Source organism: Urocitellus parryii, chromosome 5 (genome assembly GCF_045843805.1).
Source record: "Urocitellus parryii isolate mUroPar1 chromosome 5, mUroPar1.hap1, whole genome shotgun sequence".
NCBI classification, from domain to species: domain Eukaryota; kingdom Metazoa; phylum Chordata; class Mammalia; order Rodentia; family Sciuridae; genus Urocitellus; species Urocitellus parryii.
Window position 1 is genome coordinate 154,252,585 of NC_135535.1, and position 20,119 is coordinate 154,272,703.

General features: G+C 32.2%; 1 protein-coding gene across 1 annotated transcript in view; it reads right to left on the reverse strand.

Annotated features, from left to right (window-relative positions):
* Positions 1-20,119, reverse strand: part of Ctnna3 (catenin alpha 3) — a 1,674,700-nt gene that overhangs the window by 43,690 nt on the left and 1,610,891 nt on the right. Inside the window, exons 16-17 of the mRNA XM_026394645.2 lie at positions 17,067-17,172; positions 3,859-3,993 (exon numbers count right to left, since the gene is read on the reverse strand). Coding sequence (XP_026250430.2) covers positions 3,859-3,993; positions 17,067-17,172 — 241 coding nt within the window. The remainder of the gene's footprint in view (positions 1-3,858; positions 3,994-17,066; positions 17,173-20,119) is intronic.

Sequence of the window (20,119 nt, forward strand, 5' to 3'; positions counted from 1 at the left end):
CTATGCTTGGCCCACAAAGGGTACTCAATCCATAGTAAAAGATTGGAACTAACTATACTTTGCTTTCCTTACAGGTAAGACATGTATGTACAGGGCAAGTGCTTCCAGTATAGATGTAAGAATGACTGGAAAATAATTTAAATTAAATGGCTTTCAAATTCTTTTACATTATAAATTCATGTTCTTTATCCTAAACCCTAACACTCCAGACCCAGAATATATTCTGCCCATTCGTTTCAGGAATGTATCTCATTCGCATTTACTTCTTTTAAATAAAATGTATTTACTAAAGGCATTGATTCATGAATCTGATCTTGAAATGCAAACTTTATTTAGTGAACTTTGAATAGTTTGCAGTTTTGAATACCAAATTTCCGAACTTCTTAATGAGTCTCTCCACTTTAAAATTATGCTTAGTACTTTACAAGAGATCTCATATAAAAATAAATTAGATCTTCACAATTTAAAGATGAAGTGGGGGGGAGACAAGAACCCGGGGTCACTGAGGAAATAAAGTAAGGGTACGTGGACACACATAAATGAAATGTATGTTTTAAAGTTTCTAGGATCTACCTATGAACAGATTCAGTGAAGACTGTGAAAAGAGACATGCTCTTTTTGCAGATTTATTTTTTCTAATGGGAAATTGTGGGCAAAATAATGACAAATAGCTCTGCATTTGCAATGCTATGCTTCCTTAAATATAATGACTCAGCTTTTAAATCGTAAATTGTAGATTCTAAATTGCTCCTGCCTCATCTATCTGTAAAATATGTAAAGTTCATGAATTTGAATCATCATACCAAATAGGAATACAAACTGTATCTGTACTCCTAGAGAAGAATATATTTTACTGGGATAATTAACAGTAATATATTTTAACATTTATATAAAATCTGGCATTCTATCAAAATTTTTTTTGTAAGCTTATGTTTAGAAAACACAAGAGAGTGGCAGATATTAAGAAAATAATATTTATATTTTCCTAAAACTACTGGGTTTTAAAATTAAAAAAAATAGATTGGTGCATTATTATTATACATAAAGTGAGATTCCTTATGCCATATTCATTCATGCATATAATATTAAACATTATTAAGAATGGTGTGTGAAAATGAAAAAAATCAAAACAAGACAGACATTTGTCTCCAAATAAATATATATTTTTAACATATTTAAAGTAGTATAATGTAAAATGAGAAGTTAAAACTGGATGCCTTACAGTTCAAAATGTAGACACAATGAAGTTTAATATATGTGTGTATACATATATGTATTACATATATATTTATATTTATTTATCTGCATTTGCAATGTTATTCCTCCTTTTATATACTGAGTCAACTTCTTTTTTCAAACTCCCCTCCCCCCATTTTTATGATAGTAGGGATTTAATGTGGGGGTGTTTTACACTGAGCTACATCTCTAGCCCTTTTTAAATGCTTTTTTATTTTGAGACAGGGTCTTGCTAAGTTGCTTAGGGCCTTACTAAGGCTGGCTTTCAATCTGCAGTCCTCCTATCTCAGTCTCCTGAGTCACTGGGATTACAGGCATGTATCACTATACCCGGTTTAATATTGTTTGTTCTCAAGTCTATTTTATCTGTTGTTGAATTAGTCACTCCAAATATCTATAGAGACAGAATGTAGATTAGTGATTGACTACCAATGGATATGGGGTTTCTTCCTCACACACACTTGGTACAGGAGATTGAATCCAGTGGGGCTATAACACTGAACCACATGCTGAGAATTTTTATTTTTTATTTTGAGACAGGGTCTCACTAAATTGCTTAGGGCCTCACTAAGTTGCTGAGGATGACTTTGAACTTGCCATCCTCCTGCCTCAGGCTCCTGAGTCACTGGCGTGTGCACCACTGTGCCAGCTAATGAACCAATTTTCAAATCATAAATTGTAAATTTTAAATAGCTCATGTCTAATATTTTATCTGTAAAATATATTGTATATATATACATATATATCCCATTATATACGTAAATTTTACATATATATATATGGTTCATGACTTATGATGATTTGACTTACAATTTTTTTAACTTTCAGATAATAGGAAAGTGATACAAATAATCAAAATTTGTTCTGATCTTTTCTTGGATCACAATGTGTGGTTACATCTTGGAAACTAGGCTACCAATCAGCCACATGATCATGAGGGTGAAAGATAACTGATACTTTACAATGTATTATGTTAGCATCATTTTCTGAATACAGGTATATTCAATAAGTTACAGGATATATTCAACACATTGTTACAAAATAGGCTTTGTGTTAGATGACTTCGCTCAACTGCAGACTATTATAAGTATTCTGAGCATGTTTAAGGTAAACTAGGTTAAGCTATGATATTCAGTAGGATAGATGTATTAAATTCATTTTAACTTAGGATATTTTCAATTTACAATGGGTTGATCAGAATAGAATCCCATAATTCAAGAAGCACCTGAAATGCATACCCACAGGGATTGTATTTATATTTGGATGCATTTATATAGGTCTTTATATATGTATTATATTTGTATCTATACACATATATTTCTGTTTACATGACTTATGACTACTTGAAATATGTCATTCTCCTTTGAAAAATCAAAGGGCACCAGTATTACACCGATTATATATCTAAATTTGTTTTTGTAAAATTTGCATATGAGGGAAATTAATCTTTATAAGATAGAAAGCAATCCCACAATATAATTTCCACTTTGACTTGTGCTCTTCAGGTTCTCCATAGATACAAGATTGTTCACCTTAGCAGAGAAAGCACAGACCTTTGAAGATAAACTCCAGATCTGCCATTACTAGCATTGTCTTGGGGAAGCTCTTTAACCTTTCTGAATTTCATTTTTTCATATATTAAAGAAAACAAAACAAGCAAATAAAATATCTGTCTGGCATACTATTGTGAATATTGAGATAAAATACAGGCAAGAGACAGTAAGGATTAATTTTCTTCCTTCTACCCTTGATGATGGTCTTTTGCTTATGTTTTTGCAGTTATATTCTATTCAAGAACATTAATTCCTTGAGAAAAAGTTCAATGCCAGGATGTAGAGACCTTAAATGTCACAAATTTGTAAGTACATTGCTGTAATTTTTAAAAATTTGTTCTCAGGAATGTAAGTTCTTAGAATGTTCATACCGTTTCATTTTAACTTATATTTATAATCTTCCTCCATGTCCTTTCCAAAGTCACTGATAACTGAATCTAATATAGATATCAAATATTATTTTATTACCATACCTGCTCTAGAGAAATGATTCACTGTTATTAAGAGATGAAGAGAAAAGTTAGATTTTATTTCTACCACAGTAATTTAAAAGCAGGTTCAAACCCAAAGCTATCAAAGAATTTACACAAGCTCCTCTAAATCTGTTTTATCATACTCCACTTCTAAAAGTAAATCCAGAAATTTTCTAAAAATCTCAGGCCTTTAATTTCCATATGATAGAAATGAATATGTGAAAAATGGATATCAATTAATAGCAATAAAGTAATCATGGTATTGATTTGCAGCCCCACATTGATTTTTATAAAGATTATAGTATTTAATCAGAATTGCATCTGTACCCTCTCTGAAGTCTGAAAACTGTGCTCTAACTTACCATGCATTTCTCATTCTAGTGGTTTATAAAATCTGATTTATTCTTTAATTTCTGAAGTAAATAAAAATAAGTTGTATCTACCTGTTAGTTTAGTTACATGTACTTTTATACAAACTCTGACAGTTTGTTCTAATGTGAGTTTATCTAACAGGTTTGGTGGTGTTAGCAGGGGTGTAGGTGCTCTGTTTCAAGCACCTTCCACCTGTGAAGGAGCACGTGCCCCTCAGTACTCACAGCTGACATGATGAGCTCTCCCCCCAGGTTCTGGATCTCAGCTTTAACTTGGCTGCAGATTTTCAGTTGATGGGAGTAGAATTTTATTTGTTCAAGATAGGCCAGCAGGTCCTGTTTGCATGATGGATCTGGACACTAAATATGCATCAGAGATAAAACAGAGATAGCAAAACATAGATGAAAGTGAGTGAATATAGTCATTAAAAAATACCTTACAAGGAAGAAGCTTTCTTTTCAGTGAACGCCATCCATTTCTCAGGTTACTCCCATGTAGATTCTGATGTGCTTCTGTTTACTCATGTTTTGACCTTCATTACTACTTGAGCAAAATAAATTTTAAAGAAATTCTAAGATATAAAAAGAAAATTCCTTTAATATATGACAAGATTAGAACCCTTCAGATTATATCTTTAGGTAAATGGGAAAGAAATATTTAAAATGCAGTCATTCTCTTCATCTAGGATTACCATTAGACTACTCTTTGGGGTCTAGAGTTCCACATTGTCTGTGTTGTGTTATTTATGTGGAAATAAATAAATACTACAATGAAATAAATTATGCTCTATTACTTTCAGCATCAAGCATTCTTAGCTATTAATAGACAAAGGAAATAATTTCTACCTTGAAAACAGCTGTGACCTAACTAAAGCCAAGAAACAGCAATATTTTTTTCAAAATATATTAAATTTCTTTACAACAAACAGCTTCCCACACTGTGTTATCTTCTTAAGAAACTCTTGGAAAACAGTTTGAGCTTTATCAGAATATGGTAAATATCTTGGGTTAAGGTTTAGTCTTTGTGCTCTTCTTCCTATGCAGTGATTATACATTTTTAAAAATCTTTCCTAAATTAATTCCACTTTTAATAAATTTTCATAAGAACATAGAAATGTAGACCATGATTTATATGCAAAGATATTCACTGTCACAGTACTTAATAGCAAAATTTAGAAATAACCTAATGTCCTAAATAATGGAAATACTAAATTCATATGCATTTCTGAATAATGTGAGGTTATGTAGTCTCAAGAAATATTTTCAATGGGTGTGGGGTCATGTTTTTGGAAGGTAGAAAAATCAATATTTAAAATTTTACATAACATTTAAATCAAATTGTATGAAAAGAATGTGGTTTCAAAACATACTAAAAAACATGAAAATAATAATAAACAAGATATGCAATTTTTATGTGTTTTGTATATCTTGAAATGAATATATATTATTTCTATAATTATAAGATGTTATAAAAATTTTCTTTCTAATGACCTAAATTGCTAATAAAAAGGTAGGATGAAAGACCAGAAAATACTTCATGCATTTCTGCATTTATCCAGGACAGTCAGACTTCAGTATTCAATGGGGACAGCTTCCTGGTTGTTGAATTCCCTCATATAAAATGGAAAGAATTTGAATATAACCTATACACATCATCACAGTGTACTTTAAATTATCTCTAGATTACTTATAACACATAAAATACTGTAAATGTTTATAAATACTTGATAGAAAAGGATAGCAAGAAAGAGAAGAGGGAAGAAGGGCAAAGAGGAGGAATGATAATGGCTAGTTTTCATACAGGTTTTCCTGTGTGAGAAGCTAGGTTAACTAATGTACGCTTATCATCTCATTCAGTTGTCAAGCACCTAACCATCAGGTATTTTTCCCAATTTACAGATAAGAAATTACCTACAATGAAGAAAAGCAAGTCATCTCATTGTTTTACCTTGACATGAAGCTAATCTTTATAAGGTACTTCCTTGGTCTGCCAGGCCTTTGACTGCATAACCCCTAATATCACACCACCATTTTAATAAGGCTTTAATTGTTGTCCTTTTTCAGATTATTTTAAAAATTTTTAATTGATTTTTTAAAAATAAATGACAGTGGAATGCATTACAATTCTTATTAAACATATACAGCACAATTTTTCATATCTCTGATTGTAGATAAAGTATGTTGACACCAATTCATGTCTTCATACATGTACTTTGGATAATGGTGTCTATCACATTCCACCATCCTTGCTAACTCCGGGTCCCCTCCCTTCCCCTCCCACTCCTCTGCCCTATCTAGAATTCATCTATTCCTTCCATGCTCCCCCTCCCTACCCCACTATGAGTCAGACTCCTTATATCAGAGAAAACATGCAGCATTTGTTTTGGGGGTATTGACTAACTTCACTTAGCATTATCTTCTCCAACTCCATCCATTTACCTGCAAATACCATGATTTTATTCGCTTTTATTGCTGAGTAATTGTTGTCATTTTTCAGATTTTTAAAAGTAGTTGATTTGAATTTAGTTTTCTCTTCTTCATTCGCATGAATCTACAATGATATTTTCTATACAATTTTCATTCAAACCCCTCTTTTTTTTTTTTGTCCTGTGGAACTATTTGTATATTAACTGCTTATCAAATATTTGATTTGCAAATATTTTTCCCAACTTGTAGGCTGCTTTTTTATTTTGTTGATTGCAATGTTGTATAAATTACATACATATAATTTTATAAAAACAAAAATTTAAAAATCAAATAGTTTTTACTCATATATTTTTATATATAAGTGATAAAAAACTTTGCTTCCTAGATTTGTAGAACATTCTTGTTCTTGACTTAATTTTTTCCATGTAGAATTTGCATAAATAACTTTTTAAAATAGCAAATGTTAATGGATAATTATAAATGTAATGCATTCCACTATTGTCATGTATGTAAGAAATTTTAAAAAAGCAAATGTGATCTTCTTAAAATTTGTTCCAATTAGTCACACATGACCATTGAATGCATTTTGACACATCATATGTAAATGGAGTATAACTTCTCATTCTTCTAGTTGTACAGGAAATAGGAAGCATATTGGTCATGTAATCATATAGCATATAAGATAATAATGTCCAATTCGCTCTATTATCCTTCCTACCCCCATACCCCTCTCCTCTCCCTTCACTCCCCTCTGTCTAATCCAAAATACCTCTAATCTTCCCTAGCCATCTGCCCCCCACCCCATTACTGTGAATTAGTATTCACATATCAGAGAAAACATTGAGCCTTTGGTTTTTAGGGATTGACTTATTTCACTTACCATTGCCTCCAGTTCTATCCATTTACCGATAAATGCCATAATTTCATTCTTCTTTAAGGCTGAGTAATATTACATTGTGTATATGCATGACATTTTCTTTATCCACTCATTTATTGAAGAATACTTAGGTTGGTTTCACAGCTTAGCTATTGTGAATTGTGCTGCTATAAACATTGATGTGGCCATGTTACTATAGTATGCTGATTTTAAGTCCTTTGGTTATATGCTGAGGAATGGGATAACTGAATCAAATGGTGGTTCCGTTCCAAGTTTTCTGAGAGATATCCATACTGTTTTCCATATTGGCTGCACCAATTTGCAGTATCACCAGCAATGTATGAGTGTACTTTTATCCCCACATTCTCGACGACATTTATTGTTGCTTGTGTTCTTGATAATTGTCATTCAGACTGGAGTGAGGTGAAATCTCAATGTAGTTTTAATTTACACTTCATTAATTAATAGAGATGTTGAACATGTTTTCATATACTTGTTGACTGTATTTCTTCTTCTTAAAATGTCTGTTCAGTTCCTTAGCCCATTTATTGATTGGGATATTTGTTTGTTTTTGTTGTAAAGTTTTTTAATTTCTTTATATATTCTGGAGATTAATGCTCTAACAACTGAGGTGCAGGTGGCAAAAATTTTCTCAAATTCTGTAGGCTCTTTCTTCATGTTCTTGATTTTTTTCTTTGCTTTGAATAAGGTTTTTATATCATTTCCATCCCATTTATTAATTCTTGATTTACTTCTTGTAAATCTTCTAAGTCTTATTAAGAAAGTTAGTTTCTAAGATGATATAATGTAGATTTGGGCCTACTTTTTCTTCTGTTAGGTGCAAGGTCTCTTTTATAGTACCTAAGTTTTGATCCACTTTGAGTTGAGTGTGATGCAGAGTGAGAGATAGAAGTTTAATTTCATTTTGCTACATGTGAATTTCTAGTTTCCCCAGCACCATTTGTTGAAGAGGCTATCTTTTCTCCAGTGAATGTTTTTGGCACCTTTGTCTAGTATGAGATTACTGTATTTATGTGGATTTGTCTGGGTCTTCCTTTCTGTACCATTGGTTTATGTGTCTGTTTTGGTGCCAATACTATGCCACTTTTGTTACCATAACTCTGTAGTATAGTTTAAGGTCTGGTATTGTGATGCCACTTGCTTCACTCTTTTTGCTAAGGATTGCTTTGGCTATTCTGTGTCTCCTATTTTTTCAAATGAATTTCATGATTGCTTTTTCTAATTCTATGAAGAATGTCATTGCAATTTTAACAGGAATTGCTTTAAATCTGTTTAATGGTTTGGGGGGTATGGCCATTTGAACAATGTTAATTCTGCATGGGAGATCTTTCCATCTTCTAAGTTCTTCTTCAATTTCTTTCTTTAGTGTTCTGTAGGTTTTTTTCATTATAGAAGTCTTTCACCTCTTTTGTTAGATTGATTCCCAAGTTTTATTTTTTTAAGGTGCTTGCTAATGGGGCAGTTTTTCTAATTTCTCTTTCAGTGAATTCATCACTGATGTATAGGCCCATATTGATTTCTGGGTATTGATATTATATCCTGATATTTACTGAGTTCATTTATTAGTTCTAGAAATTTTACAGTTGTCATGTTTTGGAGCTTCTAAATATAGAATCATGACATCACAAGCAGTGATAGTTTGAGTTTTTCTTTTCCTATTCATATCCCTTTAATTTCTGTCATCTGTCTAATTGCTCTGGCTACAGTTTCAAGGACAATGTTGAGTAGAAATGGTGAAAGAGGGCATCCTTGTCTTGCTCCAGTTTTTAGAGGAAATGCTTCCAATTTTTCTCCATGTAGAATTATGTTGGCCTTGAGTTTATCATATGCAGTTTTTACAATGTTGAGATATGTCCTACTTTTAAAGGAATACCACCAGGGATTTTGGGCAAACCAAGCAGCAGAATATCAGCACACTTTGGTTATTATTTCCCATTTTTTTAAGACAGGAGATATTGACTAGAATAACTGGTTAGCTCTTTAATATATTGTTTTGTTTTTATAAATTTAAGTTTTATAACCATGGGGTCATCTAGTACAGGTAAGAAGATATCCTGTCAACCTAAATGGTTTTCTCATATTAAGCCATTTCCACTCTTTTAGTAAGATTCTTAGTACCAATACAGAATGCACCTTCTAGTGAAAAGAGGAAAATTAAAAACTCTTCATTCCTTTCCAGTTAAATTTGGAGTATGAATAAGCAAAGTGAACACTTTTAAAGATCTTTATTCATAATCTTAAGCAATTTTTTTCTTTTGCTCATATTAGAGTAAAAAACTTTATTTAAAACACATTTAAAATGACTTCTGCAATTACAGGTAACAATTTAAATTCTGCTAAGCTGGCAAAGCCTGGTAATGAAAAGTATTAGGTGTCATTTTGAATTTCAAGAATAGAAATTTTAAGCAATCAGTGGCAGTAAAAGCCTGCCATGTCCATGACCTTTCTCTTCCCACGGGGCTTATCCCTTCACCTCTAATCCAGCCCAGTGGCTATCTCATTTTACCTTTTTCAGAGTTATAAATCTTCAATGATTTTATCTTTTACTGTACTGTTAATGTCTCTTTTTCCAATCTTTGAGCCTATCAACATGAACACTCTAAACAAAGCTTCTCTTTATCACAGTGGTCCATGGCCCTTGTCTCTCCTTTTTAAAATATTTTCTGAGTTGTAGATGGATACAATATCTTCATTTTTTATTAATTTTTAATTTTTATGTGGTGCTGAGGATTGAACCCAGGCCTCGGGTGTGTAAGGCAAATGCTCTACCACTGAGCTATAGCCTCAGCCCTCTCATGTTTTTTTTTCAGGACCATATCTTCTAAAAATATTCTGATGTGAATTCCTTATTTCCTGTATATGCTGGACACTAACTTCAACTCCATTCCACAGAATTTTATTTCATTACTATTCCTAGTGGTCTCATAATTGGAAAGAGTACTGTATCTGTTGCAGTCCTTCCCTTATTTCATCTCTCTGTAGCTTTTAGATCTTTTATCTTCTTGATATCCTGCTGTCTTCTTAATTCTCATAAGAGAATTTCATTTCATGAATGTTTTTTCCTAATTTTTACGAACTCCTTGGTAAGTATTTGGTTTCTTTTTGTCTGCTCTTATTGCTATTATATCCTGGGCCATCTTTGACACTTACCTTCTTCAATAAAAGTAGACAATAGACTGATTTCATCTGCCACGTACAAAGTATAAATTTCAAATCTCAGTAATCCACCCATGCCTTCAAGAGATCCATACACATATGGCATTTGTCCATCCCATTTCAGTGTCTTGTTAACATTTCACACTTAACATATTTAACTTTCAACCACTTCATACTCTATATTGCTTACTACCAAATTTAATGCTATAGTTTGGATATAGTTTAAGTATGTTCCCCAAGGTGATGTGTTGAAATTTAATCCAGATTGTGAGCTACTAAAAGAGTGGAAACTTAATCTAACTACAGTATTTAGAAGTGGGGTTATTTGGAGGTGACTAGAATTCAACAAGGTCATCTGGGTGGAACTCCCATGACTGAACACTGGTGGCTTTATAGGATGAGCAAAGAAACCAGAAATGTATATCCCTCTCTCTTGCCATGTGATATCATGCCACCTCAGGACTCTGCCAGCAACAAGGCCATCACCAGATTTGGGCCTTTGGACCTCTAGAACACTAACTTCTTTTCTCTATAAATTTATCCAGTTTCAGTTTTTTTATTATAGTAACAAAAACAAACTAATAAACCCTTTCTAGTATGTATTTAAGTATGGAGAGTCATTAATTTGTGATGATCCTATACCTAGAAATCTTCAACATAGTAGAGATTTCTTTTTTTTTTTTTTTTTTGCTATATTTATTCTGGCTGCTAATTTGCAAACTCAAGTTTCTGAAACATGGAACAGAGAATGTACCCAGGGAAATATGATGAAAAATACAAAATACATTGAAACTCCTTTATAATGTCAGTGATGGAGGACAACACTGACTCATATTGTCAAACTAAATGTCTGATTTGTGAGAACTACATTTGAGAAACTGTGATTTGTGACTTATCTCCACGCATAAATGTTGTTATCAGAAATGATATGCTATTAAAATTTTGTCATGTCTCCCTGTTTACACTAAAATTTTCTTGAGTTTAAGAACTCTTTTAAATTCACTTTTAATTTCAATTTAGTTTTATGGTTCTTAAGAACATGGCATATACTTTAAACACTAATAAAAATTAAAAGTAAAGATATTTTCTTTCTTCTCCAATGTTTGCTTCCCCCAGCAGATGTTCCTACTTTTCAATTTTATGATGATGTCTATGAGAAATTTTTCAAAAGGACCCAGCACTACAAAAATAAATAAATAAATGAATAATAAACAGATAGGTTACTAATAGATTACAATTCACCTCCATTTTGCCTGAAATTCGATGAATGACTTGAATTGAAATGTGTTATCTTGCACACAGAATTTGGATGTGGAAAGGATGGGAGGAAGTTAACTCAAACAAACTCTGACTATTTGGAATTAAAGACAGTAGCAATTGTAAGAATAAACTTCCCTCAGCTCTCCTCTGCCCTCCTATAACTAAGGCACCCCCGCCTCCTATACTCTAGAACACCGCCTTATACTTTGGTTCCGGGAGCCATGATTCATACATGAAATTAACCTAAATATATAATCTTCTCATAGCATGTAAGAAGTTGTTTCAGTGGGAAAATGACAAGATTCAGTAAAAGGGAAAAATGATAAAACAGCATCCTTTCAAGCAAGAGACTATCACTCAAGAATGAGAACACATCCAATATCCTGTATTAAGTCTATTTAATTCCTGAGAAGCTGTTAAATACTTATTTTTATGAAGTAAGAGTTCATTAATCTATAAAACAAATCTAGGCTCTAATGTTTGTCTGAAATAAATTTCAGACCAATAATAACATCAAAACAAACTGTCACAAGGTGTATTTGGGAATTATATCCTTAAATGACATGTAATTATGGTATAATTAATGCTCCAGAAGATTATTTCTGGCATAGTTTCATTAAAATACCGTTTTTGACTCAGAGCATCAGCATGAAAAGTCAAATGAGACTAACCACCAACAATATTTTATCAAAATATCAATATAAAGTATATATGCAGATTGAGTGCAATGTGATTTGACTTATACTTCTTTATTTTAAAATGTCATCTTTACTTGAATTAACATTAACCGTCAATGCATTTATCACTAAAAGTTGATTTTAATTGTGTTCATTTATGATTAGGTGGCAGGACCCAGTCAACATCCTGCATATCTTTGTTTTAAAAAAAATTATAACAAGCAATTAGGCTTCAGAAATACCACACAGGGTCAGAAAGTCTAATTTTGTTCTCTTCTTGTGCAACATGCTTTAATAGATGCTAAGTTTACTTTTGGCTGCTATTCATCTCCTTCCTATTTGGGGGTATATTGCTTCTGTAACTAATTGAACTCTTTTTGTGTATAATCCCTATCTTATGAAATTAATAGTATCTGCTAAAATGGAGAATTACATTATAGTGTGCAGGAATAGAAAGAAATTTGTGACAGGGGTCTGAATCTTTTCCACTTCTCCAAAATGTCATTCTGTATGTTTATAAGGGAAATGTTTAAATTTTTTGATAGCTAAAAACATGTTGTCCTTTAAGATTATATTGTGTAATAAAAACAAAAAATTGTATGGGTTCTATAGGACTTAGAAAAGCATGTTTTAGATGTCTTATTAAGCTACCACACCATCTCAATACAATTTTTATTTGTTTTGATTAGTTTTTCATAACAGTAGAATGCATTTATGCACTTTGATGTATCATACATAGATGGGATATAATTTCTCATTTTTCTGAGTGTACATGTTGAAGAATCACATTAGTCATGCAGTCATATATATACATACAGTAATAATATCTGTTTCCTTCTACTATCCTTCCTATTCCCACATCCCCTCTACCTAATCTAGGGGAACTCTATTCTTCTCTAGTGCCCTGCTCCCCTTATTGTGAATTAGCATCTGCATATTAGAGAAAACATTCAGCCTTTGGTTTTGGGGGGGATTGGCCTTGTTCAATTAGCATTATATTCTCCAAATCCATCCATTTACTGGCAAATGCCATAGTTTCATTCTTCTTTAAAGCTGAGTAATATCCCACTGAAAAACTTATACACACACACACACACACACACACACACACACATATATATATATATATATACATATATATACATATGTATCACATTTTTTATCCATTTATCTATTAAAGGACACCTAGGTTGATTCCATAGTTTAGCAATTATGAATTGAGCTGCTCTAAACATTAATGTGGCTGCATTGCTATAGTATGCTATTTTAGTCCTTTGGGTATAAACCAAGGAGTGGGATAACTGGATCAAATGGTGGTTCCATTCCAAGTTTTCTTAGGAGTCTTCATACTGCTTTCCATAGTGGTTGTACCAATTTGCAGTCCCGCCAGCAATGTATGAGTGTAGCTTTTCCCCCACATTCTTGCCAATATTTATTGCTGCCTGTATTCTTGATGATTGCCATTGTGACTGGAGTGAGATGAAATCTTAGAGTAGTTTTGATTTGCACTCTCTAATTGCCGGAGATGTTGAACACATTTTCATATATTTGATGATGGATTGTATTTCCTCTTTTGTGAAGTATCTGTTTAGTTCCTTAGCCCACTTACTGATTGTGTTATTTATTTTTTGGTGTTAAGTTTTTTGAGTTCTTTATATAGCCTAGAGATTAATGCTTTATTGGAAGTGCATGTGGTAAAGATTTTCTCCCAATCTATAGGCTCTTTGCTCATGTTATTGATTGTGTCCTTTGCTTAGAAGAAGCTTTTTAATTTGAATCCATCCCATTTATTGATTCTTGATTTTACTTCTTAGGCTTTAGGAGTCTTGTTAAGAAAGTCAGGTCTAAGTTCATGATGAAGATTTGGGACTAGTTTTTCCTCTATTAGGCACAGAGTCTCTAGTATAATTCTTTTAGGTTCTTGATCTGCTTTGAGTTGAGTTTTGGCAGCGTGAGAGATAGGGATTTAATTTCATTTTGCTACATATGAATTTCCAATTTTGTCAGCACCATTTGTTGAATACGATATCTTTTCTCCAATGAATGTTTTTGGCACCTTTTTCTAGTATGAGATAACTGTATTTATGTGTTTGTCTCTGTGTCCTCTACTCTGTACCATTGATCTACACGCCTATTTTGGTGCCAATTACATGCCATTTTTGTTACTATTGCTCTGGAGTATAGTTTAAGGTCCACTATTGTGATGCTCCTGCTTCACTTTTCTTGCTAAGGATTGCTTTGGCTATTCTGGGTCTCTTATTTTTTCAAATAAATTTCATGATTGCCTTTTCTATTTTATGAAGAATGTCATTGGGATTTTAATAGGAATTGTATTATATCTGTATAACGCTTTTGGAAGTATGGCCATTTTGACAATATTAATTCTGCCTATCTGGGAGCATGGGAAAGTTTAAGAGATAATAGTGATTGATACAAATAAATTTCCTGAGGGTACTGGGTATTTAAATAGGGGGGGTTTATAATAAACCCTTTTATCATAAAAAATTAAATGTATAAATTAGTTCAATTATTGTATGTTAATCCAAAAAAATAAATGTTGAAATGGAAATGTTAACTATTATGATTTGATCACTACATATTGTACATGTGTATTAAATTATTACTCTGTACCACATAAATATGTACAATTACACAACTAATTAAACAATATTTTACTTTTTCTCTTTCTTGTTAGCTGACAGTAATTCCTTAGTAGTGAATTATACCTGGTATATGCACAATGAATACATGCACAAGGAAGTAAGGTAGGAGGGAAGAATGAAGAAAGAGGGAGCATAATTAGAAGCCTCAAATAATCAGATTCCATTTCATTCTCTCTGCATATGAGCTTTATAAGTCATACAAAATAAAACTATTATTGATCTAATAATATATGTATATATCATACTATAATATAATATGTATTTATGTATTTCAAGTTCATACTAGATTGAATTGGAAATTACTTAGAATTTAGCCATCTGATACTCCAGTAAAAAGCAGACTAAACAGCATCATAGAAATCCTTTAAAATTTTGAACTACTAGATTGAACAAACTAGGTAGCAAGCAACTAATGCCCCAGCAGAGTTTTTTCATAATATGCATTATCCACTGAAAATGGCCTTGTTTTCATCATTGTCTTCCACAATCAAAATCAGTTATTATTTAATGCCTAAAATTTATATGTCAATCTTTAAAAAAAATCAGAACACTTTCATTGACAATCTCCCAAGATGGCCACTATGAAAACATAACCTGTTTATTTATTAGCAAGTTTGATTCTTCAGAACCCTATTTGTTCAGAACAGAAGTAATTCATTTGAAACTACTATACCATATGAAATGGAAAAGGCCATAGAGAGTCACCCATAATTCTTCATTAGTCAGTGACTATTTCCTTCAGCTTGGTGTAAAATGTCAAAGCTTTATGGAAGTAAAATAGTACCTTTGCTTCCTCTCTTACAATCTGAATAATGTTAAAAACAATGGCATAATTTAATGAAGCTATGTTATATAAGTACCCACTGTAAGGTTGTCTGGTCAAATTAAAGAATACCAACATAAGAAAAAAAAACTTCCAAGTGACACAAGTATTTGAACTTCAAAAATTGTGTATTCCAAAATATACAGAAGAAAAAGGATAGGAAGAATTTAGAGTGTTAAAAGTTATTAGTATATGTAAGTCTGTGTAATGAACCGTAAGGTTTCACCAATTCCAACAATATTTAGTCTGTCACGGGCATATGTGGGCTTTAGTCATTTATTCAGTCTTAGACATTTTGACTTTAGTAGAATACAACTTGCTTTCAACTATAAGTGCTACATACTGGCTGAATATTTGGCATCTGAAATACTTGGGATTAGAAGTGTGTCAAGTTTTGGAGACTTATTTATATAGTTTTTTTTAAATTTTGGAATATTGGTTGAATGTGCATAATCTCAAAATCTGAAAACAAAATGCCCTAAAATCCAAAACTTATTAAAGTATCAAATCTACTTTTGGATTTTTAAGGATGCTCAATTTGTACTAAAACATGAGAATAATAAAATTTGTATAATTCTTGAAGCCAAGATAATAAATGATATGTATGATTCAAGGACTTTAAAAAATATTTTCTCTGCTATTATCAGTTTTTGTTTTTCATATATTATATATACAAATAATAAGGAATATGGAATTATATGAAATAATATGGAATAAGTGCAAAGCCAAAAAGAGAAGTGTTTTTCTGAGGAGAAATTAATATTTATTATGAAGCTGAATTAAATATATAGGCTTCAAAGTAATGTTATACACCAGTCTAAATATTAATTGAATATCTCAATAAATTAACGAATGGAACTGACAGATTTTCCAATTAAAGTTATTCAGAAGGTAACTTAAATGAAGTAGCTGCTACTTAGAAAACTGAAAAAGAGCCATGAGACATCTAATGAAAGGAAATCAAAGTGTTTCGAAACACCAGTCTCCATAAGAATGATATACTTTCTTTGTTATATATTTTCACTTTAGTATTCAATAATTAGTATTTGTCTTTTAGTTTTACATATAATGTTATAATATATTGTTAACCCAGGAAACTTAACATAGTAAAATTTTTAAATGTCTTCATTTTTGGAAAGCAAAAATAAGCAATCTAAATTGTCAAGGAAAAAACACTGTGTGGTTATTAACTGCCAATTAAAATTAACAGTATTTTTGAAATGAAAAAGCTGATTCAAAAAATCATTTGAAAACATTTAAAGTGAAAAGAAATCTCCCCTAAAAGAAGTTAAGCTTCCTTAGAATTAATTGTCCACTTTATAAATTATTAATTCTTGATAACATTATTGATACTTGTATATTAATGTTAATAAGTTGTATATTAATAATGTTATAAAATGAAAAATAACCCAGATACAATTTAAGGAAAATATACAATAGAATAAAAATCCATCTTTGCTCTAATTAATGTTTGAATGGCAAGGAGCAATGAGCATGGATTTCACAATTTCCATTTGTAAATAATTCACCTGGTTAGCAATCTGCCGAGCGAGGACATCCATCCTTGATCCTGATTCTGATATCATTTTAGCTGCATATATCACCTCAGTTGTATGTTTTAGTGGGCCTTTGCCTCTGAAAATAAAAGAATGCTTGTTAGTTTGAGTGGTTCATAAAACAATGGATCTATATTTATATTGATAGATAAACATCTATATTTGCTTATATAAAAGATTTGCATCCCAGTGTATTGGCAATTAGTTTTACATACTTTGGTCTTGGGTAGGTACCAATCAGATTAAAGTCTCACATTTAATTTTTTCTAAAAAAAAAAAAAAAAGCTTTATTGTGTTAAGATTCAGAAAATGCTACAGAGAAGATGGATTTCATTGCATCTTCATTTCCAGGTGTTTATTATAGTAGATAGCAGCTTAGAGATGCTCTTGTATATCTCTGAGATGCCTAAAGACAAAGGTATTTTCCTGATTCTAGCAACAAAAATTATACATTATATACATTTATACATTTAAAACTGTATTTTATCAACAAGGTTACTTCTAATTTTTTTCATTTTCATCCTTATTTTACAGTTTTTTTTTTAGTTATTGGTATTAGGTTTTTATCATATTATCTTTTTTCCATATTACTTCAAACACAGAAAGTCCAAGCCTGACAAATGTATAATCTGGGACATTTAACACAGGAGCGTAAATCAAATTCTTCCCCCAGTTGACCCTGCAGTTGTCCTTCCATCTTTAAAGAGAAGATATCCTAAGCTTTACCTAAGTAAATCCACTTACTGTAGCATCACTTCAAAGGAAAATGCTGATAGCATTGCTGCAATGAGTGGAAATTTTCTCCCAGACAAAAATGAATTTAGGCCTGAGAACAATTCAACAGAAGTACTTAAAAGAGGTACCCTCTGTTCATCTTAAATAATGATCCAGCCTTGTTTTGAAGAAATATATGTTATAAAATTAGCTGTCACACAGTTGCCCACCCATGTACACAGTGTGTGCTAGTCAAGAGAACCATCCAGGTGGCCCAGTTGTCTTTATAAGATTTTGACATGTATTTGATCTTGTTTTGCCTACCTCACAGTTTTGTCATTTTAATACCTATGATGTGAGCATTAAAAAAAATGCAGGGGGTAGGAATTAAATTATAAAAAATATAATAGGGAGTCTAACTTCAGAATGCCCCAGAAAATCAATGGTACCTGTAAGAACACCATGTATGTATTCTTCCTTACATGTTTTGTTTTGGTTTGATTTTTGTACAGGGGCACTTAACAACTGAGCCACATTTCCAACCCTTTCTTTGTATTTTATTTAGAGACAGGGTCTCACTGAGTTGCTTAGGGCCTTGCTAAGTTGCTGAGGCTGGTTTTTATCTCACAGTCCTCCTGCCTCAACCTCCTGAGCCCCTGGGATTACAGGCATATGCTACTGTGCAAGGCACATGGGATATTGTTGTCTCTGTCTAATCTTCTTTAATCAAGTCTCTTGCTTTTAATCAATCTCTTCTTTCTAAAGTATAAGAAAAAATAAATATATCATAGTAGTTGAATAAATCTGGATTCATATTATCTTGAACTGTTTCCCAAAACAGACTACTTCCAACTATGTATAAATCAAGGAAGATCAATAATTCCTCTGTGCCTCAGTTTCTTCAGTGATAACAGTAGCACCGACCACATATGGACATTCTAAGGACGATATGAGTTTATTTCTATACAGTGCTCTGAATGTTGTTGCTTTAAACAAAGCAAGTATTCACATATATAAGTTACAGCTATTCTTACTTGAAGACAATTTTGGTTCAAAATGCCCTGGAATACAGGCTGGATTGTTTTCAGGATTTTGCAGGCAGGGAAAGAGGGAAAAAGGGCACTTACTACATTTTTGGAGCAACTTTCTATTTGTTTCTTCAGTGATTGACCATTTTGATATGAGAGCTGCATTTCTGCAGAGGAAAATCGGTACGTGGCTTTGGCAAATTACTGTGAAAGGGCAGTCAGATACCTTCATATCTAGATCATTTTACTTGGATCTCCACTCTTCAAAGATGTGAGGTATGTGCAACTAGACTGGAAGATGAAAATGAGATTTTTTTGTTCTATTTGCTCTTCCCAGAAAAAAAGATGAACGGTTATCAGAATTAATGAAGCTGTTGCTTCCAATTAAAACTACTTTTTTCCCTATTTCCTAACCTCCTTGTTGTTATTACATGAACTTTCAAAGATTTGCTTACTAGTTTTCTGTTATTTTCCCCTAGCAGAGAAGGGGACCCTGGAAGAATGGTTCATTTAAGCAATGGTCTCAATGCTTTAGGGGAAGGAGGGATAATAAGGAAGGTGGAAGAGAACAATAACCTGGTCAGAATTAGAAAAAGATTTTATGAATTCAAAATACAGTGGAGTTACAAGAGAAGGGGAGTGAAAATAATCTTTGTCTATGTGTTATTTACACCTTGGACTGACACCTTAATGTTAAATCTGACCTATCTGTTATTAAAGGAATATCTTTGTTCACTAAGAAGGGTAGAGCTATGTAGTGATAAAAGAGGAGATTCATGCAGCTGAGTGGTCAGAGAATTCTGCACCTGAAAACCTGAACACCCAAAAAGCTTGTGCCAGAAAGGTCCCCTTCCATTACGTTTGCATCCTTTCTGTAGTGCCTCTCAAAGAGATTACAGACAAGTTTCCTTGTGAAAATAGAAGAGTGTATGTAACACAATGAGAATCTGGCCTTAGAGATGGTTAGCATCACACTTCTCTGAATCTGCTGATATAGGTTGCTTTGAAATTTTTTTTAAAAAGTCAACATTAATCATTACGATATTGGAGTTGCTCTTATCAAATTTACTTTACGCATCAGGGAGGACTAGAAGTTATGTGCAGGGTTATGTTCAAGAAAGGCATTGCATTTCATTATTTCTATGCATCTCTGGAGAAAGTTAAACTTAAATAAAGCTGTCTAAGCTCCCAAAAGGCAATGCATCAATTTTCAAGGTCTTAAACAATGGACAAAGGTTGTTACTAAGGAGAGCAGCTAAAGCTCTCGTAGCTTACACCATAGAC